The following is a 25,134-nucleotide window of genomic DNA, read 5'->3' on the forward strand; positions in this document are numbered from 1 at the left end:
TCCTGCTGAGTTCTTGTCTTCTATATGAAAGTTCATTTCTCTCTTTTAAAAACCTTCAGGTCTTCTCAAACTAACAACAGTATGCAACACGAATTGTACCATTTCATTCTAGAGCAGGAAGAAACCTTAGAGATTATTACGATACAACCCCCTCTTCATCCATATGAGAAAAATGTAATTCTCATCCAAAGGAGAAAAAGTGAATGACAGCATTCAGTGTTGTGGGGAGGAAACTTGCTCAGGGTCATACAAATGAGCATACATGTTTATAAATCATATCATTTGTGGGTAATTGAACCTGTGTACCTCAATTGTCCACTCATATGATGTTCATTTTCAGTGCTCTCAGACTTAGAGCCCAGTCCTGCTGTGGAAAGAATATTCAACTAGGAATTTGAAGATTTAAGTTTTATTCAGAATGGGTCACTTGGTAGCTGTGAGATGAAAAGCAAGCCACTTTTCTTTTTATAACCTTCCTTTTTCTCAAGAGTATAATGATAGCTTCACCCATCTGTTATGAGAATGATAGGGTGAGTGTGAATGAAACAACTTAACAATACAAAAGACAATGTATATACAAAGTGTTAAACTTAACTAATCATGGTGCGTTCCTCAGGGCGTGATGAATTTGTGCCAGTAGCTGCACGGGGACTCCTCTGGAGTGGGACACCTCCACTCTTCCCAGAATCTTCAGAGTTCTACTAGTTGGAGGCCATGGAAGGAGCAGAGCCTTGGGAAGCGGGACGCCTGGGACTCAAATACAGCTGTGCTACAAACTAATGACATGACTTTTCACTACTTCAAGTGTCCCCAAACTCACATGAAATGAGGAAGACAATACATGTCCTACTGCCTTCGCTGGATTGCTATCATTAAAAACTCTTGTTAGAAAGTTCTAAGAACGTAAGTGTATGCTTTTATATTTAAGAGCATTTACACTAAACTGATGAGAACAGATACCATGCTTGATCTTAGCCAAAAGTCCAAGAAGTAATTAAGAGTATTTATAAAAGCTTTTAGCATATAACTGAACTTATTAAAAACCTCATTCGGCTTGTAACAGAACTCACTTTAAAATCTTATTGTCAGGGGAGTGGGATTAACATATACACTCTACTATATATAAAATAGGTAAACAACAAGGACCTATTGTATAGCACAGGGAACTCTACTCAATATCTTGTAATAACCTATAATGGGAAAGAATCTGAAAAAGAATATGTGTATTATATATATATATATATATATAATACACATTTGTGTATATATATACATACATATATGTATATATGTATGTATATATATACACACACACACATATATATACATGTATGACTGAACCACTTTGCTGTACACTTGAAACCAACATAGCACTGTAAATTAACTATACTTCAATTAAACAAATTAAATCTGCAAAAAAAATATTATTTAGACCTCTTCCTAAGTAAACCCTCTTCTGTACTTTAATCCATCCTTAGAAATCCATCCTTAGCCTGCTTTCAGAGGCTTAGTAGCAGCTGAGTTGGTATGAGCCATAAGAATTATACTTAATATAATAATGACCAGGCCCTTCTTAGAAGATGGAAGGGACAACTGCCACATATACCTCAACACAAGGGACAGGACCCTGACGTCCCATAGGAGACTATGCGCCATGATGGCCGCAACAGCTCGACGCTTTTTTCCAACTGACTTCACTGCTCCTCCCATCAAGAGATTGAGTCTATTTCTCCTTCCCTTGAACCTGGGCTGCCTTTGTGAATTCCACTGCCCAACCACATGCAACAGAAGCAACATTATTTGACTCCCAGAGCAAGGCTTTAGGAGGCCTTGCAACCTCCACCGTTGCTCCCTTGGAATGCCATACTGAGAGCGTGGTGTAAGGAAGCAAGTGCAGCGTTTTCGAGGTGAAGAGGCCACAGGCCCAGGCGATAGTCAGCACCAACTCTCAGACATGAGAACGAGGCCATCTTGGACGTTCCAGCTCAGCTGACCCTCCAGCAACCGTATGAATGAGCCCAGGTGAAAGCAGTACAGGAATCGCCTTGCAAGCCACAGAATCAGGAGAAATAATATACACTGTTGTTTTAAACTAGTCAGTTTTAAGGCGATTTGTTTTGTAGGAATAGATAACTAGAATATATTCATATCAATGAGAAATGGCAAAAAAGATGTGAAACCCACAAAGAGGAACATGTCACATCAGTTGGAAAGTACTGAAAGAACAGTGAATGAATACTGGAAGGTCCTGGAAATAAACTGTATAAAATAAAGCTACATGGAGTTAGACCTGGGAGCCTGCATCAGTGATAGGAATCTAGAAAACAAAATGCCTAAATAAGGAATACTTCCATTTCCTCATTTATTTTCACCATCAAATAAGGTATTTTATTTTATTTTATTTATTTATTATTATTATTATTTTTGGTCGCTCCGAGCAGCATGTGAGATCTTAGTTCCGCAACCAAGGATGGAACCCATGCCCCCTGCATTGGAAGTGCAGAGTCTTAACCACTGGACCGCCAGGGAAGCCCCCAAATAAGGTATTTTAGAGTGAAGACGCGCTTCCTCAGTTTTCCAGTTTTAGTTGTTATTCCTCTAAGAAATCTCCCATCCCACAAATCTAGACCACGTGCCACTTCTAAGAGCTCCCAGAGTCCCTGAAAGGCCTTCTCAGAGCCCTGGGGAAATGGCCTGCTCACTTAACTATAAGCTTTTTGAGACCAGGATCCCTGTCTATGTGGTTGACAGCTGCTTCCTAGTACAGTAGGTCCTAGAAAAGTATTGTCTGAATGATAAATGAAGCTCATTTCTCTGCATTCCCCTGCTACACATCATTATCCAAGAGTATATAAAAAATGAGCCCCTTAGAATTCCCTGGTGGTCCAGTGATTAGGACTGCAGGAGGCATGAGTTCGATCCCTGGTCAGGGAACTAAGATCCTACATGCTGCAGAGTGGCCAAAAAAAAAAAAAAAGGCCCCCTTAGAATGACCCTGTGCGCTGTGTGGAGACGAGGTGAATTAAGAGTTTCTGCCCTACTGATACTCCATTTAAGATACAGACACAAACGCCTGGCCTTCACTTCTGTTGTCAAACTACTCTGTCCCTTCCAGCTTAGCAATTTTCCTTTCAGGGTGTGGGGAAGACAAGTGGATAGTGGTTTATTTGTGTCACTTCTTGAAACCAGAAAAATGACCTGCCAGCCCTCTAGAGCTCCTGCTAAGTAACTCCTGGCCTCTGGACAAATGGCTGGTTAGCTGCTGTTGCCAATGAGAGCTTTAGACAAGAGACCAGTTGGCAGGCTGCCTGGATCGGCTCAGCTAGTTATTTAAAACATGCTCCACAACCCTTAGCTCTTCCTTATTTCATTTTCCCTTAAAATCAAGTATAATACTATTCCTATCCAGATTCTTCTCCTTAGGACAAGATTGGGATTGATTTTAGTATCAATATGTAGTCACAGTGTTAAAACAATAATTTGACTCACTACTCGGTCCAATGATCTCTTGCTATGTAACAAGTTGCCCCAAAACTTGGTGGCTTAAAACAACCACCATTTATGGGAATGTATTTAAATTGGTGCAGCCAGTATGGAAAACAGTACAGAGGTCCCTCAAAAGACTAAAAAGAGAGTTGCCATAAGATCCAGCAATCCAATTCCTGGGCGTATATTCAGACAAAAGTATAATTGAAAAAGATACATGCACCCTTATGTTCTTTAATTTTTTTTTTTTTTTTTTGGCCACACTGCACAGCATGTGGGATCCTAGTTCACCGACCACGGATCGAACCTGGTGCCCTGCAGTGGAAGCACAGAGTCCTAACCACTAAACCACCAGGGAAGTCCCACCCCTATGTTCTTAGCAGCACTATTTACAATAGCCAAGACAAGGAAACAATCTAAATGTCCAGTGACAGATGAATGGATAAAGAAGATGTGGTACATATATATGCAATGGAATACTACTCAGCCATAAAAAAGAATGAAATAGGGGCTTCCCTGGTGGCGCAGTGGTTGAGAGTCCGCCTGCCGATGCAGGGAACATGGGTGCATTCCCCGGTCCAGGAAGATCCCACATGCCGCAGAGCGGCTGGGCCTGTGAGCCATGGCCGCTGAGTCTGCGCGTCCGGAGCCTGTGCTCCGCAACGGGAGAGGCCACAGCAGTGAGAGCCCCACGTACCGCAAAAAAAAAAAAAAAAGAATGAAATAACATTTGCAGCAACATGGATGGACCTAGAGATCATTATACTAAGTGAAGTAAGTCAGAAAGAGAAAGACAAATACCTTATGATATCACTTATATGTGGCATCTAAAATATGACACAAATGAACTTATTTACAAAACAGAAACAGACTTCACAGACATAGAGAACAGACTTGTGGTTGCCAAGGGTAGGGGAGGCTGTGTGGAAGGGATGGATTGGGAGTTTGGGATGAGCAGACGCAAACTATTATATGTCTGTATAACTGAACACTTTGCTTTACATCATAAACTAATACAACACTGTAAATCAACTATAATTTAATTTAAAAAATTTTTCTAAAAAGCCCAACCACCATTTAATCATATCTTAGTATTCTGTCGGTTGCCTGGGGCTCAACTGGGCAGTTCCTCCATCACCTCTGCTTGGGATCACTCATGCAATTACAGGCAGACAGTGGGCCAGGGCTGGATGTCTGGCCCTGCGGTGCTCCTAAGTCAGTACAGCCTTTCCTTCCCATGAGACAGCCTGGACATTGAGATACAGAGCTCAAGAGGAAAGAAGCAGATGCTGCCAGAATTTTTTTTACACTTTCATTAGCAATATATTAAGATAATAATAATAATACAATATTATTAATATATATCCACATACCAGACAACTAACCCATTTAACATGTAAAATGCAATGGTTTTCGGTATATACATCGAGTTGTACAACCATCACTACCATCCATGTTAAAATACTTTATCACCCCAAAGGAAATGCTGTACCATTAATAATCATCCCCCACTTCCCCATTCCTCCTGCCCTAGGCAAACACTAATCTACCTCCTACATCTATGAATCTGCCTCTTATAGACAGTTCATATAAATAGCGTCATACAATATGTGGTCCTGTGTGACTGGTTTCTTTCATTTAGTATAATGTTTTCAACATTCATCACGTTGCAGCATGTATTGGTACTTCATTCCTTTTCATTGTCAAATAATATTCCACTGTATGAATATTCCACATTGGGTTTATCCATTCATCAGCTGATGGGCATTTGCGTTGTTTCCTTTAGGTTATTATGAATAACGTTACTTTGAAAATTTATATACAAATTTTTTTATGTGGACATATGTTTTTTTACTCTTGGATATACACCAAGAAGTAGAATTGTTGGGTCACATGGTAACTCTTTTTAACCTTTTGCGAAAATGCCAGACTGTTTTCTAAAGTGGCTGTGCCACTTTACATTCCTACCAGTACAGTATGAGAGTTCTAATTTCCCCACATCCTTGCCAGCATTTGTCATCTGTTCTTTGTTATTAGGATCCTCCTGGTGGGTGTGAAGAGGTATGTGAGTGTGTTTTTGATTTGCATTTCCCTGATGATTAATGATACTGAGCATGTTTTTATGTGTTTATTGTCCATTTATATATCTTCTTTGGAGAAATGTCTATTCTGATCCTTTGCGCATTGTAAAACTGGATTACTTGTCTTTTTACTATTGAACTTTAAGTGTTCTTTATATATTCTTTGATGCAAGTCCTTAATCAGACATATGATTTGCAGATATTTTTTTCCCATTCTGTGGGCTGTTTTCTCACTTTCTTGATGGTACTGTTTCTAGCTCCAAAGTTTTTAATTTTTATGTAACCCAATTTATCCATTTTTCTCTTTTGCTGCTTGTGGTTTCGGTGTCACATGTCAGAAACATTGCCTGACACAACCCATGAAAATTTACTCTTATGCTGTCTTCTACGAGTTTCAAAGTTTTAGTTCTCAAATTTAGCTCTATAATCCACTTTGAGTTAAATTTTCTAGAAGGCATGAGGCAAGGGTCAAACTCTGCTTGTATGCAGCTATCCAGTTATCCCAGCATCATTTGTTGAAAAGACTATTCATCCTCCATTGAATTATCTTTTTGACTCTTATCAAAACCAATCAACCACGCCAGGCCTTCTTAAACTGCTTAGGCTCAGAAGTCACAGAATGTCAATTGCCCTGAATCATACTTGTTTAAAAGCATGAAATTAAAGACAAATGTAGCTTCAATTTCTAACTCTGCATACCTGTTAGCTACATGACTCTCCTTCCCCAAGTGTAAACTGCAGATAATGACAGTGCCTACTTGGGGAGCTGCTGTGCAGTTTAAGTGTGATAATGCACGAAATGCTTCAATCGTGGTGTTGAATACACCTTAAACACTGAATACATTTTAGCCATAATGATGATGATAACGATTATGATGATAAAAATTTTCTAGATGGAGCCATAAGATCAAACCCCTTTCTTTATGGCAAGATGAATTAAGATTCTGTGTATATTTCTATAGACAAGAATAACAATTCCATTTTAATTAGTAATGAGAAATGGGGATGATGCTCTGAAAGTCTTATTTTTATAGAACAAATTCCTCTTCAGTCAAAATGGTCCCGTGTGGGCCTATAGCCATGACATAAAGCCACACACCTTATAAGGTGTTAGGCATTAACAGTATTCGTCTCCTGGAAGTACTCACCAGATTTTGATTGTACACGTGACTGAGTTCAACCTTTCCTGGATATATATCTGAGTCATATTTCCCAGACTCACTCTAACCCAGGGGAAAGGCAGCATCACAATAGAAGGAACTGCTACATTTAGGAGCCAGTACAGGAATAGAAATAAGCTGATAGCAATCTCCTTGTGCACTGAAAAAAACATTCAAAGGAACTGAGAAGGCCCTATATAACGTGGGAACATATGTGAATGGTATACAAGGGCACAAACTAGGGAGGAAGCCAAAATGACCCATGGGCTATTAGGCCAGAAAGATGCTTTAGAATTTAAAGAGCTTTAAAAAAAAAAAAAAGTGTTAGTGTAATGATAAATTATTTTGAAAAACAAAACATAAAATTATATACATGATAACCATTAAAAATTAAAAATTCATTCATCCAAATATTAAAAGAGTTACTTACCCCTGGGGGCAGTTTCTGAATGATTTTTCTTTTCACCTTAATAGAATTCTCTATTACTCATATTATTCCCCAGAGAGAGTATACTATGTTTATAACTGGGAAAAACGTTATCAATAAAGAAGTTATATTAAGGTTAAGTTTATATTTAACCAGACGACTTGTCCCTGACAAAATGCTTATATTAATGCCCAATATAATAAAGTTGCTTCCAATGTATAAATTATATATATAGATGTATGCTTCCAAAATACAGTTTGAATGTGTAACACTGACTTGTGTGATTAGGAAGAAAGTATGAATTATGGCGAAATGCTTATATGAGCATTGATATTTTTGAATACTATGCTATTATAATACTATGCTATTATCTATAGAATAGATGTGGCAGGCATAAATTAATACAATTTTCATAATAATTTGGTTAGGAACTAGTAAACAGAGAGCTGTTTGGTTAATATTTGTCAGTAAAACTATTATATATTAAAAAAGGTGAGGGAAAGGGAAGAAAAACAGCATTTTACACTCTTTGCCAACAAACACCTTTCACCTTCCTTCAGTTGTCTTCATATTATACACTGAACAGAACATACTCTTTCTCGTCTTTTTTCCTTACTCATGTTCTTCCCTCACATCCTCCCTCCTCCCCTTCCCTGGAGAAATTCTTCAAAAAAAAAAGGCGTTCCCTGTACACTGGTGCAGGTTGTTCACTGCACAAGGGAACCTCGCTTCAGCGACAAATGAAGCCTAAAATCCAGTGCCCACTCCTCAAGAGCAGTCCCTGTGGAGGAGAGGTACTGTAGGAGCTTGAAGGGAAGGGCAAAAGGGCGTCTGTTTCTCATTCGCACAAAGGTGCTAAGTGAGATAGTGGGGTTCTGCTTTGAAGGGCTAAAGTACTAACCTCTCTTTGAAAATATCCCAACTAAAAAGCAATTCATACAGATCTCTCCTTTCTTTTGAACTCTGAGCCAGTACCATAGTTTTGTATATATTCTCTCAATTTTTAACACACTATTTTTACCCCTTCAGCTGAACTAGAAGCTTCTGAAGGATAGACACCATGCCTTCAATGCTGGTGAAAACCCAGCCCCGGGAGGCAGTATAAACTAGGTGCTTAACAAATATTTGTTAATCAACTGACTGGAAACTAAGAATACCACAAACAACAGTACTGGAGAGTGTGATTTGTCTTTGAAGTTAAAATCCCTTCCTCTTTGCTTGCTATTTTAGATTTGCTGGAAAAAAAGCAAGAACTTTTTTAGTGCTAGCTTTATGCTCTGAAGAGACTGATATGCTGGAACCTAAGTTGTAATTTTCACATTGCCCACAGTTTCTAGTGTTGTGCTAAACACTTTCAGCTTTTTAGTGTGGTTGTATTAAACATTTCAGCTGTTGTTACTGAACCTGAATCAGCTTTAGATAGAAGCTGAGTGTGGATTCCAAGGCCATGGTTGTCCTAAAAGGCTACACTCAGCTATGGTTTCATAACCATAAAATTACACAAGAAGGAGAGAAACCAAGCACTTCTACACTGAATTCAAAACAATTCAAACCTCTGTGAACCCTTTCTAACAACTGTCAAGGGAAGCTGGGGTCTCAAACATATTATAAAGGCTCCTTTTAAGGGAATGGTTATTATTTATTTTGGATGCTTCCATAATTATTAGAAAACAGAAGGATTTGCTGCCAAAAACAAAGGGGAAAAAAAGGAGATAAAGAAAGAAGGTTAGGAGGGGTAAGATGAAGTAATTAAGAAAAATTAGAGATAATACCAACAAGGGAAAATAAAATGAACATATTTTAAAGAGGTAAGAAAAAATGATAAAAAACAACACAATGACAAGCAGGGACTACTTTTCTGCAGGTTAACAGGCTAGGTCACAGAAGGACCACTTTATCCTGCATACTTGTGGAAGTTACATGAAAAAGAATGGGAAACAGTCTTTCCTCTTTTTTTTCAACCAAGGTCTTACACTGTACAATCCTAAGACTCCCTCTCTTAAACAGATTTAAAAACCACTGCTTTGATACATCTATGGCCAACTGATTTTAACAAGGGTGCCAAGGCCATCTAATGGGAGAGATAATAGTCTTTTCAACAAATGGTTCCGGGATAATTAGAGAACCACATGTAAAAGAATGAAGTTGGACCCTCACCTCAAACCCTATACAAAAAATAACTCATAATATATTAAAGACCTAAATGTAAGAGCTAAAGCCATAAAACTTTGACAAGAAAACATAAGGATAAATCTTCGTGACCTTGAATTTGGCAAAGGATCCCTAGATATGACACCAAAAGCACAAGAAAAAAAAGGAAAAATAGATAAACTACATTAAAATGTAAAACTTTTATGTTTCAAAGACACCAGCAAGAAAGTGAAAAGACAACTCAATGAATGGGAGAAAAGGCAGATCATATGTCTGATAATGGATTTGCATCTGGAATATATAAAGAACACTTAAATAAGAAGACAAGCCAGTTTAGAAGTGGACAAATGATCTCAATAGATCAAAGAAGATATACAAATGGCCAATAAGCACATGGAAAGATGCTAAGCATCATCAGTCATCAAGGAACTGCAAATCAAAACCACACTGAGGGGCTTCCCTGGTGGTGCAGTGGTTGAGAGTCCGCCTGCCGATGCAGGGGACGCGGGTTCGTGCCCCGGTCCGGGAAGATCCCACATGCCGCGGAACGGCTGGGCCCGTGAGCCATGGCCGCTGCGCCTGCGCGTCCGGAGCCTGTGCTCCGCAACACTGACATACCACTTCACACCTACTAGTTGGCTAAAATCAAAAAGTCAGATAATAGCAACTGTGGGTAAGGATGTGGAGAAACTGGAAGCTTGCTGGTGGGAATGTAACATGGTACAGTCGATTCAGAAAATACTCTCTCAGTTCCTCAAACCATTAAACACAAACTTACAACGTGATCCAGCCATTCCACTCCTAGGTATATGTCCAGGAGAAATGACAACCTATGTCCACAGAAAAAGCTGTACACAAATGTCCTGGTAGCATTATACATTACTGTCAAAAAGTATAAACAACCCAAATATCTATCAACTGATGGAGTTGAAAATGTCATATATCCATACAATGGAGCAATATTTGGCTATAAAAAGGAACGAAGTGCTGAAACACACTACAACATGGACAACCTTGAAAACATTATACTAAACGAAAGAGGCCAATCACACAAGACCATAAATTATATCATTTCATTCACATGAAATGTTCAAATCAGAGAAATCTATGGAGACAGAAAGTAAATTAGTGATTGCTTAAGGACAAATGGCAAAATAGAGAGTGATAGCTAAGAGGTACAGGGTTTCTTTTGGAGGTGACAAAAATTATCTAAAATTCTGGTGATGGTTGCAAATGTCTGTGAATATACTAAAAAGAATTAAATTGTACACTTTAAATGGGTCAACTGTATGGTATTGACCCAATTATATCTCAATCAAAACTACAATGATATATCATCTCACACCAGTCAGAATGACGATCATCAAAAAATCTAGAAACAATAAATGCTGCAGAGGGTGTGGAGAAAAGGGGACACTCTTGCACTGCTGGTGGGAATGTGAATTGGTACAGCCACTATGGAGAACAGTATGGAGGTTCCTTAAAAAACTACAAATAGAACTACCATATGACCCAGCAATCCCACTACTGGGCATATACCCTGAGAAAACCATAATTCAAAAAGAGCCATGTACCAAAATGTTCATTGCAGCTCTATTTACAATAGCCAGGACATGGAAACAACCTAAGTGTTCATCATTGGATGAATGGATAAAGAAGATGTGACCAATATATACAATGAAATATTACTCAGCCATAAAAAGAAATGAAATTGAGCTATTTGTAATGAGGTGGATAGACCCAGAGTCTGTCATACAGAGTGAAGTAAGGCAGAAAGAGAAAGACAAATACCATTTGCTAACATGTATATATGGAATTTAAGAAAAAAAAATGTCATGAAGAACCTAGGGGTAAGATGGGAATAAAGACACAGCCCTACCAGAGAATGGATTTGAGGATATGGGGAGGGGGAAGGGTAAGCTGTGACAAAGCGAGAGAGAGGCATGGACATATATACACTACCAAACGTAAGGTAGATAGGTAGTGGGAAGCAGCCGCATAGCACAGGGAGATCAGCTTGGTGCTTTGTGACCACCTAGAGGGGTGGGATAGGGAGGGTGGGAGGGAGACACAAGAAGGAGGGGATATGGGAACATATGTATATGTATAACTGATTCACTTTGTTATAAAAAAAAAAAAAAGAAGGATATCCAAACTTTTATTTAAAAAAAAAATCACTACTTTGGACATTTCATTTATTCATTCATCAATTCAATAAATATTTACTGAGCATCTTTTCTATCCTAGGAGATGCAGAAATGAAAAGACATGGACTTTGTCCTTAACTTGCTTACCATCCAATGGGAAGCAAACATTAAAAACATATGGGTGGGGCTTCCCTGGTGGCGCAGTGGTTGAGAGTCCACCTGCCGATTCAGGGGAAACGGGTTCGTGCCCCGGTCCGGGAAGATCCCACATGCCACAGAGTGGCTGGACCCATGAGCCATGGCCGCTGAGCCTATGCGTCCGGAGCCTGTGCTCCGCAACAGGAGAGGCCACAACAGTGAGAGGCCCGTGTACCGCAAAAAAAAAAAAAAAAAAAAACCTATGGGTGTGACTTCCCTGGTGGTCCAGTGGTTAACAATCCGTGCTACCAATGCAGGGGGCCCAGGTTAGATCCCTGGTCAGGGAACTAGAGTCCACATGCATGCTGCAACTAAGAGCTCACATGCTGCAACTAAGATCCCATATGCTGCAACCAAGACCTGGCGCAGCCAAATAAATAAATAAATAAAATATTAAAAAAAAAAACAACCTATGAGCAAGGTAGATAAATACTACGATAGAGTTATAAGTATATATAGAATGAAAGGAAAGTAAGGAAGAAAATACCCAAGTCTACCATAGAATGAAAGGAAAGTAAGGAAGAAAATACCCAAGTCTACCAGAGTCTCTTAAGGTCAACTCCTGTTTGACGAAACAGGAATTGACCTCAAGAGACAGTAAGAGGGGGACTCCCCTGGTCACGCGGTGGTTAAGAATCTGCCCGCCAATGCAGGGGACACAGGTTTGAGCCCTGGTCTCGGAAGATTTTACATGCCGTGGAGCAAATAAGTGTGTGCCACAACTACTGAGCCTGCAAGCCACAACTACTGAAGCTCGTGCGCCTAGAGCCTGTGCTCCACAACAAAAGGAGCCACCACAATGAGAAGCCCGGGCACCACAACAAAGAGACGCCCCCGCCCGATGCAACTAGAGAAAGCCTGTGTGCAGCAACGAAGACCCAATGCAGCCAAAAATAAATAAATAAAAATAAATTTTTAAAAAATTAAAAAAAAAGAGACAGTGAGAGGACACAGGATCAAGGAGAAGCAAGTACAGATGCACAGTATGAGGAGAGATCAGGACAAGCAGTTCAATGTTAAGCAGCAGCACGATGTGGGTGGTGGTGGGAGTCGGTGGCAAAGCAGAAGGAGATAAGCATGGGCAATGGGACGCCATTAGGCCAGAAAGGTTCTGATCCTATAGGTGATAGAGTGGATGAATTCTGAGCTCAGGATTGTCAATGAAGATAACAAAGATGACAGCACAGTGATCCTTTCATGTGATGGTCACCTTTCACTTTCCATTATGACAATTGTGCTTTCAGCTCAACAAATGTATCAGCACTTACTGGATACCCCACCCTGCACTGGTCACTAGAATACAAAGAAAAAGTCAACGTTCCTACTCTGGAAGACCAGGAGGAAGCAAAGTTACCAAACTTCTTGAAAGCTTGAAACTGCTCTCGTACACTCTGATTTCACCCATCTGCTAGAAACCGGCAGAGTGTCATCGATGGCAAAGGACCAATCACTAACCTCAGTCTAGGAGTAATGGGATAAAGAAATACTCAGCAAGCTGGAGCCACTGGTGTTCATGGAGATGCTAACAGCCTCTCAGCCACCACTTAGCAATGCACTAGAGGGAAGGGCATGGTCTGAAGAGTGAAATGTGATGGCAAGGAGAGACTTCACAGTCTTTTTGAATCTATCTGTCCTAGCGCAGGTAGGAAATACTGATATAATGAATACAAAACAATATCCCCGTGCCACGCAAAAGCAATCTGGGACTGATCTGGATGATTTTCTTCTCCTCTGCTCTTTCCCATCAGTACAAACAGTTCCAGGGTGACAGTGGCAAGGGGAGGGAGTCCTAGCTTTCAATCTCTGAACTGTGATTTCCAAGCTGGGGTTGGGCTCTATGATCCTCTGAGTTTCTTCTCTTATGTAATGAAGGTAATAATGCTTACCTCAGTGGGGTTGTGAAAATTAGAGGTAATCTGTGTAAAGCACCTAGCGTATTGTCTGGCACAAACCAGCAGTGAACAAATGATACACACACACACACCCCTGAGAGTTGACCCTTACCAACTCTTATCAATCCTTGTCAGGTTGGACGATAGTCCCAACCAGCCAGAAGAACCAACTCCAAGCACCTGGGGAGAGGAGGTGACAGGTGAAACATAGAAAAACCAAAGTTTAATTACTTAAAAGGAAATTTTATACTATAGAGAACGCTAACACTGAGGCAAAAGTTAATTTTATTTAGGAGATTGAATCATGGTAGAATACAGAGGACAATTTTATAAAAAATATCATTTGGGTGGCTGTTCCATAAGTGTGTTCAGTTTGTGAACACTGATAGAGCTGCACACTTATGATATGTGTGCTGTACATAATGATATACTATATACTTCAGTACATTTAACTTTATAGTTAAAGTTTGACTACATATTTAACTTTAATAAAGCTTAAAATGTTATCTGGATTTTATTTCCTTCTGGTCTGAAAGACTCTTTTGTTAGGGGCTGTAAAATTAATAAATGCTTTCTGTAGATTTGGTAGAACAAGGCCATTGTTTACACTCCCCAGCTCTGTGTGAAGAGACTGTGATTCAGCAAGGATGTTTTCATTTAGCAAACAAAGCAAGAAAAACAACATAGCAACTACAGCAAGTCCCCTGCATAGGAACCTTCAAGCTGCGAACTTTCAAAGATGTGAACGTGTGTTCCATCAACATCAGGCGTGAGTGACGCTGCAGCCTGCCCTCCGTCTCCTATTGCTGAGGATCCTTCAGCTCTACCATCTCCCACCTCCTCTCCCTCTTCCAGTCAGTAACTCTTCTTGCCTGTTCACTCGATGCCAGCCCCTGTATGCCAGCTGTTGTACCGTACTACAGTACTTTTCAAGGTACTGTACTATAAGACTTAAAATGTTTGCTTTATTTTGTGTGTGTGTTTGTTTTTTAAGTATTAGTAGTGTGAAAAGTATTATAAACCTATTACAGTACAGTACTATATAGCCGATTGTGTTAGTTGGGTACCTAGGCTAACTTTGTTGGACTTACGAACGTGCTCTAGGGACAGAACTCGTTTGTATATGTGGGGGACTTATTGTATACCTCTTGGAATCATCTCTGCATTAAAAGACAAAGCCGCCTACCCAAGGAGCCTCCACACAAAGCTTCTAATAATGGAGGAATAACCTCCAACTTTAAAAACCCCAACGAGTCAAGCCTTCCCCTGGTATCGCTCCTAGAAGGTCTACTTTTAGTTTGCTCCAATAAGTGTCTCTCCTCCCAGGAAGTCCTTCCTTCTCTCCTACTCCCTGTGTGTTCTTCTTTCCCTTTGTTGCAGAATGTTTGGCATCACCTCACCCTGCCCCACCCACCTGAGATCCATTCACTCTAGAATCTCAACACTTAAAAACACACAAGAGCCATTTCCTCTAGAAAAGACTCTGAGCTCTTCATCTCTTCCAGATGGAATAAACTGACACTTGATGTGAACTAGAGTTGTTGGATTCAAAGCATACTGGACAGAGACATTATGCCATTTCTGCAGGTTCACTCAACTGGAGGCTTAAAACATGTTACTGAGCCCACCTCAAATTTGCTTTCCTTCCCTGTAAATTGAGGGGGAAAATCTCTCCCTCTTAGAAGTACAGGAAGAATTAAATAAAATAATATGTGGAAAATATTTAGAATGATGCCTACTGCACAGAAGTCCTCAGGAAATGATGGCTATGATTATTATTCTTACGCTTGGAATGTTTGTGATCAGAACCTACAATGAGCAAATACGAATAGAGTGATCTTAGAATAGCAAATATCTACTCCTGGTTTTAGTCCAATTTGAACATTCCAAGGTGAGGAAAGAAAGGGGCTGCCCACTGACTTCTTTCCTAAGTAAGGATGACCATGCATTCATTTATCTATTCATCTCTTCAACAAACATTTATTCGGTATATGCTATGTACTGGACATTGAGGCTCTAAAGTTGTGTGCGACCTCAAGGTCCATGACCTCAAAGAGCTTCTAGTCAAGCTAGAGAGACTGAAACATCAAGCACAATCACCTTGGAGAAATGTGGTTGCCAGGCTAGAACTCAGGTTGATGAGGGTCAGAAAGGGAGCCAAAGAAATTCATTATAATCCAACCATTCTCCATACTCATACAACAGTGAGAGTACCATGTGCTAATTCCAACCATCACATCGTGCATGGTACACACTCAGAAAAAACCAGAAAAGAGCAAGTGACCTTTCCATTGATAGAGTGTGGGCAATTCCTCATGCCTGTCCATTCACGGAGACAGGAGACAACTCATTTCAGATCCCAGGTGGGTCTCACAGGCTCTGTCAATCGGGGTCCCCTAGCAGGAAACTACAAAAATGTACAAATGGGCTAATAAGAGGTAGTCTAGCATAAAAGAACTACTAAAGCTATGGGCAGGGTTAAGGGAAACTAAAAGAGATGGCAAAGGTCCAGACTAGCAGTCTGTGATCATTAACAACTCCAGGCCTCAGGATTATGGAGAGAGGGCAGTTTCCAGAGCCTAAAGGGGATAGATGTTAAGAAGAGGGCTGCCTGATGGGACCTGTGGCCTTCAAGAGCAGGGAGCAAGCGGAAAAATAAGTACTCTGACCTTACCCTCCTCCCTTCTACCTACTTCCTGCTAGTGCCTCCCACTGACCCAGCCAATGGCAATGGAGCCTGTTGACTCAGGCCATGTAAGTCAGCCTCCTGGGGCACACGAAAGGTGGGAAAAGGGTAGAGAATGATCTGGAGGACAAACAGAAATGTCCCGCATACAGGCTGGGCCTCTGACCATGCAGAATCTAATTCTTGCATATAAAGGCACATGCTTTGTTTGTTTGTTTTTTTATGCAACCTGGGTCACACGAGGATACTTTGGACTATGTGCATTTTTCCTCACATGTTGGAAACACAACACGTCCTGTTTGAGGTGAGACTCCGCTGAACTTTATCTCATTTAGTCTTCATGACATGTTTGTGAGCTATGTCTGTTCTTCCAATTTTACGGATGAAAACAAGACTCAGACAGGTTGAATGTCTCGATAAGTGGCAGGGGAAGAACTCTGACACACGCTTCTCCACCCGCAGAGATCTTAAATGGTTTTTCCATTCTACCAAGTTGAAAAGTAACTACAGACATTGATCGGCAAAATCGATGTTACAGAGACTTGGTCCGTCGCCCTGCAATTAAACAAGATCAGGAAAACTTGGCAGAAATGACCGGCAACCAATCCCTGTCGAGGAATCACGTCTACTGTCTACCTCTAAATCAAGTCATTTCTGAATAATCAACCAGAGCTAGAAATCTGTACATGACAATCTAGGGCTGAGGACTTCTGACAAGCACAGCTGGCCTGCTGCCTGTGCTGTATGTTAACAAAGCTCTAATATTATTGCCATATATTTACTATATGGAGGGAAAGCGTGGCATTGCCAAGAAGCAGTAAAGAATGATGTGATTTCCAAAACCCGACTCAAGGACTTAGTAGAAACCAGGAGATGAACACTTTTTTCAGGTCCATTTATTTATTCATTGATTTATCTTTTGGCCACACCACGCGGCATGCGGGATCTTGGTTCCCTGACCAGGGATCGAACCCGTGCCCCCTGCACTGGGAGCGCAAAGTCCCTTTCAGGCCCATTTAAAAATCTACAAGCTGCATATTGTTTAATACTGTTTAGTGGTATTCATCCCTGCTACAGCCTCCTTGGATAGAAGCTGCAGAAACTTTGTGAATTAGAAGCCGCAGACTGAAAAGGAGTTACACGTGGGCTCATGTGCTCTGGAGCTGGAGACCAGGGTTTGAAATGCTCCCCCAACACCCCACCACTGATTTCTGGCTATGTGAAGGTAGGCAAGTTCGTTTACCACTCTAGCCTCGATTTCCTTATTTGCCAAAGGGAGAATCACATTTTTTATCTCACTGGTGTAGAACGAGGCTTGAATAAGAAAACACATGTAAAGGGCATGGTATCTAATAAGCATCAATAATGTCTTGTGGTTGCTCCTTTCATCAATATCTTCAGGCCTCCTCCACTGTCCCTTCAACTCCTCTCACCATCTTTTCAAGAATGTCTGCATAATGAACAGACCGGGAAGATAAAGGTAATTTCTCCTTCTGGGTCAGAAAGCAGGTTTGCTTGAAGACCATTTCAAGAGGTTCCTCGAGCCTGGGGTTCCTCTTCTGTAACCCAACCCTGGCAGGTGTCATCTGCACCTCATTGTGCTGTTCTTTGGGAACTAAGCCTTGGAGGAACTGTCAAAATGATGATGCTCTGGCTACTGCTACTGCCGAGAGCAACAAATTGTTCTTTGTCTCCCAACCCAGGGGTCTCCTACCTGCATCCATGAAATGGTGGCAGGCAAACCCTTTAGCTTGCAAGTAAGATAAAATCTCAAGACTCTTGACAGTTCTCAACGTGAGTTAACACAGTATCAAAACTCATGCCTTGTCACCCAGACTAAATAGCTGCAAAAGGTAACAATTTTTATTCTACTTACACTGCAATTTTAGCACACCCTTTAAAGCATCCAAGAAGGAAACATTTACTCCAAGATTCCATGAAACCACTAATTAACTGGGAAGCACAAGCAAACTGTGAAAAGCTGTATATATTAGAAAGAAATATATATAAAGAAATATATATAAAGAAAAGCTGTACATATTAGAAAGTATTTTTATTACAGTTTGCAAAATAATTAAGATATACTTTGAACATAAAACTTGAATCAATTTGCAGAACTCAGGACCCCGGTTTGGAAAGCAACTTCTATACTGCAAATGCAGGAAGACAGAGACAAAAACTTGGAGCCTTTTTGTTTGTTTGTTTGTTTAAACTCCAGCTCCATGTTCTCAGGTTACACCAGCCATTAAGCCTCTTTCTAGCTCAGGTGCCCCATCTCTGCAATGGGATTAATTGTGCCTACTGGGTGTAACTCAGAGTTGTACAGAGCATCAAGCAGGTTAACAGACAAGATGCTTTGTAAACTCTAAAAAGGCAAGACAAGGTACACCTCTGACTCCTGTCGCTTACTATGAAAAGCAAGCTCTCTAGCTTTTTCATGGTACCAGCTCAGCAGCTTGTAGCAATCACAGCATGTAGAAACCTTTGTTTATTCAACAAATATTTATTGTGCCAGCCTCTGGGAGGGAACAGGAAAAAGATCCCAGGGGTATATGGTAGAGAAACCTCTGATAAGATAAAACACACAAAAGGGATTTTCCCCTTTGTATATAGTTCTCCGCTATTACTTCTCTTTAGTTTTTTGAAATAGAGAATATAAAGGAAGCAGTGGGAACTCAAAGAGATCTAATGGCATACAGGCACTTTAATTCTTCAACCAGGTATACACTCCTAAGCAGAAGAAATAGACTGCTGGTGGCTGGAGAGAGAAACTCCTGATAAAGGCTGTATCTTAAAATACTATCATAAAACAAGAAAAACAAATGTCATTTATTTATATTATGATTTACTAGTCTAGTAGCAGCAGCTCAGATTTCATGGGCTCTCAACTCTATGCCAAGCGCTGTACAGACTGGATTTCATTTAATCCTTCCAACAGCCTTTCCAAGTGGGTCTCCCACTTATCTCCATTTAAGACTACAGGTCAGAGAGGTTCAAAGCCTACTCAGGGTCACAGAGTGAGCAAGTTGTGAGGCTGGGATTGAAGACCAGGACTGTGCAACTCCAAAGCCCACACCCTCTGGCGCTTACTGTGAGAGAGAGGCCTCATGTCACCAGTTCCCCTATAATGTTCCTCGCGTTGGGACAACTTGAAAAAGTCAGCTTCTGCTCCTTAACTAGCATTCGTTGGAGTACCTCTGAGTTAAGGTAATGGAAGTGACGTAGACACTAAAAGGCAACACACAGAGTCACTGACTTTTAGTCCTGAGACGCAGATTTGTCCTGCAAAATAGCAGACTGAGAAACACCACCAGGGGTTAGAAAGCCAAGGTGCCCCCAAATCAGTACGTCTCAGCAAAACCCCAGCCAGAAACCACCAAGTTTCACAAAGGCCTATAAATAACACAGAACAAACAAGCCAGGAGAGCAAAAAGGAAATACTGACAATAGAACCAGGCCCTTAGGGGTGGATGGGAGGCTGGGGAAAGCACGGCCTGCACACCTGTCACCCTGGGTTCAGGCATCTCCTGTCCCCCTCGAGCTGTAGCACCAGGACGCAGAAGTGACTTAACTGCTCTGGATCCCAGATTCCCCTCCTTCTGGGACAATAATGTAATGCCCCATCTATATTATGTAATTATGTACTATGTTATCACTATTATCATTACTGTTATTATTTACTACTCTATTATTACTCTGTTCAGGAGGTTCAAATAAAATAATCTAATGGCCGTGCTTTGAGAAGCTTAATGTACAAAAGTCCCTGTTGTTTTTTTTATCATATTTACAGAACACCACATAGATTTACCATGAAGGAGAATCATTTTACTCCCCTTTTCCAAAGTCTACTTTAAAATCCTGGAATATTTTCAGTAAATTTTTATAGCAAATCTCATACCCAGATATTCAAAAACTCCATGTTACGTTTTTGAAGTAAACACTGGTTTCATTCATTTAATCTCCATTGAAGGCAACAGAAGAGATTTATTAATAGCCTAGTAACAATAAGTTTGGGCTCTAGGTTCAAATCCCAGCTGGTTTTTTTTTTTTAAACGAAAGAGGTGACCGTGGGTAAGACATTGAACCTCTCCTTGCACCTTTTTTCTCATCCATAAAATGGCAACAACGAAAGCATCTAACTAGGGGTTGTTATGATGATTAAATAAAATAGATTAGTCAGGATGTCTGATATATAGCTAGCAATCAACAAATATTATCTATTGTTATTATCTTAAAAGGAAAACAACTAAAGGAATATATCTTTCGTAAGACCTTCTTTCACTAATACTAGAGATATCCTAAACAAGGGTTCCCGCTAAAATAATAAGGGGGAGAAAGTCAGTTCTAAAATAAATAAAGTCCTTGAAAAGATGAGCTATGAACAAAATCAGCTATTCATTTCTTAACGTTATTTTTTTAAAGTATCCAAGACTTACAAAATAATAGTACATGCTGAGATTCATGGAAAAAATGGCCAGAGAAACAAGGAAAATGCATTAAAAAAATAGATAAGTGTATACACCAAACAAAATTGATCAAACTGAATGAACTATCAATTCCAAAGGCCCTAAAGTTTGTTCCACACATGTTCTAGCAACCAAAAGTAGGGGCCAAGATTTGTGAGGTGGCATAGGTCATGCAAGTTAAGTACTTATTAAATTACTTCTCCTAGTGCTAATTTTACAAGCAGTTTGAAGAAATAAATTTACTTGGAATTGAGACACTGAACACTAATGACTAGAAAGCCAACTGCACACAGAAAAAGTACAGCAATATTGATCAACTCGTCCAGGGATCAGAAAGTTTAGTCATCCTTTTCAGCAAATATTTACCATCTACAATTGGCCAGGAACATGTGAAACCATAAGAAATACAAAGAAGGATAAAGCAGTCCCTCCCCTTAAGTTTCTTAGTCTAATGTCGTAAACAAAATGAGATGAAAGTTTAACACAGTTCTTTCATGGGTAAACACACAGTAGCAGCACCTAACTCAGTCTTAAGGGGACGCGGAAGGATTCTCAGAAAAGGTGATATTGAACACGAAGCCAGGAAGAGTCAGAGTGAACTAGAGAAAGGGCTGAGCGTGGCATGAAGAGTCTTCTAGACAGAGGGAACAGCATATGCAAAATGTACATCAGATCACCACTTTACCACTCCTTACTGTCTGATGGCCTCCCATCACACTTAAAATAACATTTTTGATATCATGGCGGTAAGGGCCCTTCACGATTTGGTCCCAGCTTATCTCCTACTCTCCCCCTTACTTCCGGCTCTCTGGACACATTGGCCTCCTTGCTGTCCTAAACTACATAGAGCATATTCCCACCCGAAGCTTTTACCCTTGCTGTGTCCTCTGCCTTGGATGCTATTCCGCCAGATACACACAAGGCTCACTTTATTCAAATGCCACCTCTTCAGGGACGTCTTCCCTGTCCCCCAGTCTAAAATACCTCGTCACCCTCAGTGAGTCTATTTCTCCTTCTATACTGAAAATCACCCATACTAAACTACATTCCTCTTAATGTCTGCCTCTTCAACTAGAATGCAAGGACTTCCCTGGTGGCACAGTGGTTAAGAATCCGCCTGCCGGGCTTCCCTGGTGGTGCAGTGGTTGAAAGTCCGCCTGCCGATGCAGGGGACACGGGTTCGTGCCCCAGTCTGGGAGTATCCCACATGCCGTGGAGCGGCTGGGCCCGTAAGCCATGGCTGCTGAGCCTACGTGTCTGGAGCCTGTGCTCCACAGTGGGAGAGGCCACAGCAGTGAGAGGCCCACGTACCTCAAAAAAAAAAAGAATCCGCTTGCCAATGCAGGGGACATGGGTTCGATCCCTGGTCTGGGAAGATCCCACATGCCGCACAGCAACTAAGCCCGTGTGCTACAACTACGAAGGCTACATGCTGCAACTACTGAAGCCTGTGTACCTAGAGCCCATGCTCCGCAACAACAGAAGCCACCACAATGAAGAGAAGCCCGCGCGCCACAGTGAAAAGAAGCCCACGCCCCACAACAAAGAGTAGGCCCTGCTCGTCGCAACTAGAGAAAGCCCACGCACAGCAACGAAGACCCAAGGTCCATGAGGGCAGAGGTTTTGTCTATCTTTGGTCCAGGGCACATTTCCAGTATATAACTATAACTGTGCCTGGCAGGTGGTAAGGGCTCAATAAATATTTGTCGAATAATTAATGAATTAATAAATGCCCTGAAGGCAGAGAGGAGACTTGGATGGTCTAGAGACACAGTTTAGTGTGAATGGCACATAGGATGTAAGGGGAGAAGCAACAGAAGGTAGGGCTGGAGTAAGTATTTTCTAGAGGGTATGAACAACTTTTTTCAACTTTTCTTATCATATTCATCCCATTAGTAAGAATAGTTCTCTAGGGACTTCCCTGACGGTCTAGTGGTTAAGACTTTGCCTTGCAATGCAAGGGGGTGTGGGTTCGATCCCTGGTCGGGGAGCTAAGATCCCACATGCCCTGGGGCCCAAAAACCAAAACAAGAAACGAAGCAATATTGTAACAAATTCAATAAAGACTTTAAAAATGGTCCACATCAAAAAATCTTTAAAAAAAAAAAAAGAATAGTTCTCTATCAGACGTTTCAATTATTGCTAATCCCTGCTCCCATAAAGTGGTTACCCAGATCCCAAGAGATAATGTGTAGCTAGGGAAGAGTATTACAGGGTCCCCTGGCTTCCTTCCATGGAAATGACATGTATGTTTTTGACAACATAAATTCTTATAGTTTGAAGAGACCATCAGGGTAATCTAAATACTTAACATCAGCGAGAATTTTCCAAAAGGAACTAAGAAAGTAAATGAAAGCAGCGACAAAACATATATACACACTCAAGCAAACAAATGGAGGTGTTGATGGATCCCTTCCATTCAAATTCATGTGAGTCAGGGAGATGAGGGATTTTCTGTACTTTGATATAGAAAGCAAGGAATAAGAGAACTGGGAGAACTGGTACATATTGGGCATTAATTGGTTGGCCAATGCCAGCTCCAGAAACCGAAGTGAACAGAACTGGGACAGAGGTAGAACACAGGACAGACAGAATCAAGAATCATCATCAGTGTCATGTTAATATCTGCAATGGCTATCCTCCATGGGGTCTGACAACATAGCAGAGTTACTGAACCAATTATTTAAGTACTTGACACAATGTATTCTTTTAATTCCCAGGACAGCGCTAACTACCTAGGAGGGAGGTGCTATCACCCACTCCCGTGTCATAAAAGAGGACACTGAGGTTTACAAAGGTAAGGTAACAGGGCTAGAACTCAAACCCTGTCTGGCTCTTAACCATCTGCTACTTAATCTGACCACCCAGATGCAGCTCCCTCATGCACCATCCCACTTATAGAGTGGGCTCTTTTATGTTATAAATACATGTTTTGAAAGGCAGTCAGAGTTAAGGAAAGGGTGCCACTGCACCTGCACTCTTTTCTCGAATGGTTGCCCTGAAAAAAACAAGGAAGGTAGGGTGAGAAAGGGACCACGGAAACAGCAGATCAGCTCAGAGACAAACCAACTGGGAGATTCCATGTCCCCCAACCAAATACTCCCGGGCCACAGTATATTCATCTGTTACAAAGAGCTGAGAGATTATTCCTCTTCCACCACCCTGCTATCTGAAGTTCTCTCACTATTCATCTCTTGACCTGAACTTGAACTTCCCCTGTACTTGACACAGCTTCTCTAGCCATTTAAAAGACTAAACTTCTAAGTTATATACTAGAAGATACTTAAAATACTTAATAGAGAACTGGCAACTGCATCACTTGATGGCAAACATTAAGTGCCGACCTTCTGTTTTCACTTCTGGAGTTTTGTTAAATCGACTTAAATGTAGAAAGTGCTATTTAAATAAATTCTTTATTAAGAATCTTATGAAATCAACTTAATTTCTGGTAAAGAGAAAAGCAAGTGAATGATCGAGTTTTCTCATATTAAAAGGAACAGTTATGGGCTTCCCTGGTGGCGCAGTGGTTGAGAGTCCGCCTGCCGATGCAGGGGACATGGGTTTGTGCCCTGGTCTGGAAAGATCCCACGTGCCGCGGAGCGGCTGGGCCCGTGAGCTATGGCCGCTGAGCCTGTGCGTCCGGAGCCCGTGCACCGCAATGGGAAAGGCCACGGCAGTGAGAGGCCCGCGTACCACAAAAAAAAAAAAAAAAAAAGGAACAGTTATGTAACCATTCCACATGGAAGGGCCAGGCTGAAGTCAAAATGACAAAAGACTGAAATAGCCCTGCTTCTCACTACAAGATTACAGAACATACTTCTCATACAGCCTCTGTCCTCTCACGAAGGCCTTCACTTCGTTGTCCAATGGGAAGGTGCCATCATCCTTTCTAAAGCGATAGAAGAGTTTGACATCCTTGAATTCCTTATGCTCATCACACACTGAAAGGCAACATACACAGAGAGGCAAATAAGAAAATAAACCTCTTATTTAATTACTCAAATGAAGGAGGATGCTAATTAAGATTTGTTTTATTACCTAATTTCTCAAGCACATTACGATTTAATACACAGTAAACTATTTAGCACAGTACCTGGCACAGAAAAGTGCTCAGTTTTATTAGCTATCATCATCATCATCATCATCTGTTAAAAGAGTCACAAAATTCAATTCATCATTCTTTCTACAAACTCTTCTTGAGCATGATATTGGGGTAGGCATCAGCCTCAAAGAATATGAAATCTAGCGAGATTAAAAGAAATGTCGACATGTCATTAAAATATGGCGTGATCAGGCTATGAAAGAGCTGAGGAGATATTCAGTGGGAGCCCAGAGGAGCACCCAGTACCCCAGCTTTGGGGAAGGTACACGTCTCTGAAGAGTTTGAATGTTAGTGGAGACCTGAAGAATGAGTAGAAAACAAGCAGAAATGCAGACAGA

At 40.9% G+C, this 25,134-nt stretch overlaps 1 protein-coding gene across 2 annotated transcripts in view; it reads right to left on the bottom strand.

Moving 5' to 3' along the window:
- The window catches only part of DEPTOR (DEP domain containing MTOR interacting protein), a 145,979-nt gene that overhangs the window by 86,641 nt on the left and 34,204 nt on the right, over positions 1-25,134 (bottom strand). Inside the window, exon 3 of one of the 2 annotated variants that reach the window (XM_007451665.1) lies at positions 24,512-24,635. The exons of the other annotated variant lie outside the window; for it this stretch is intronic. Within the exon in view, the coding sequence (XP_007451727.1) occupies positions 24,512-24,635 (124 nt within the window). The remainder of the gene's footprint in view (positions 1-24,511; positions 24,636-25,134) is intronic. 2 annotated transcript variants of the gene reach the window in all.

Source organism: Lipotes vexillifer, unplaced genomic scaffold (assembly GCF_000442215.2).
Source record: "Lipotes vexillifer unplaced genomic scaffold, Lipotes_vexillifer_v1.1 scaffold440, whole genome shotgun sequence".
Lineage (NCBI taxonomy): Eukaryota > Metazoa > Chordata > Mammalia > Artiodactyla > Lipotidae > Lipotes > Lipotes vexillifer.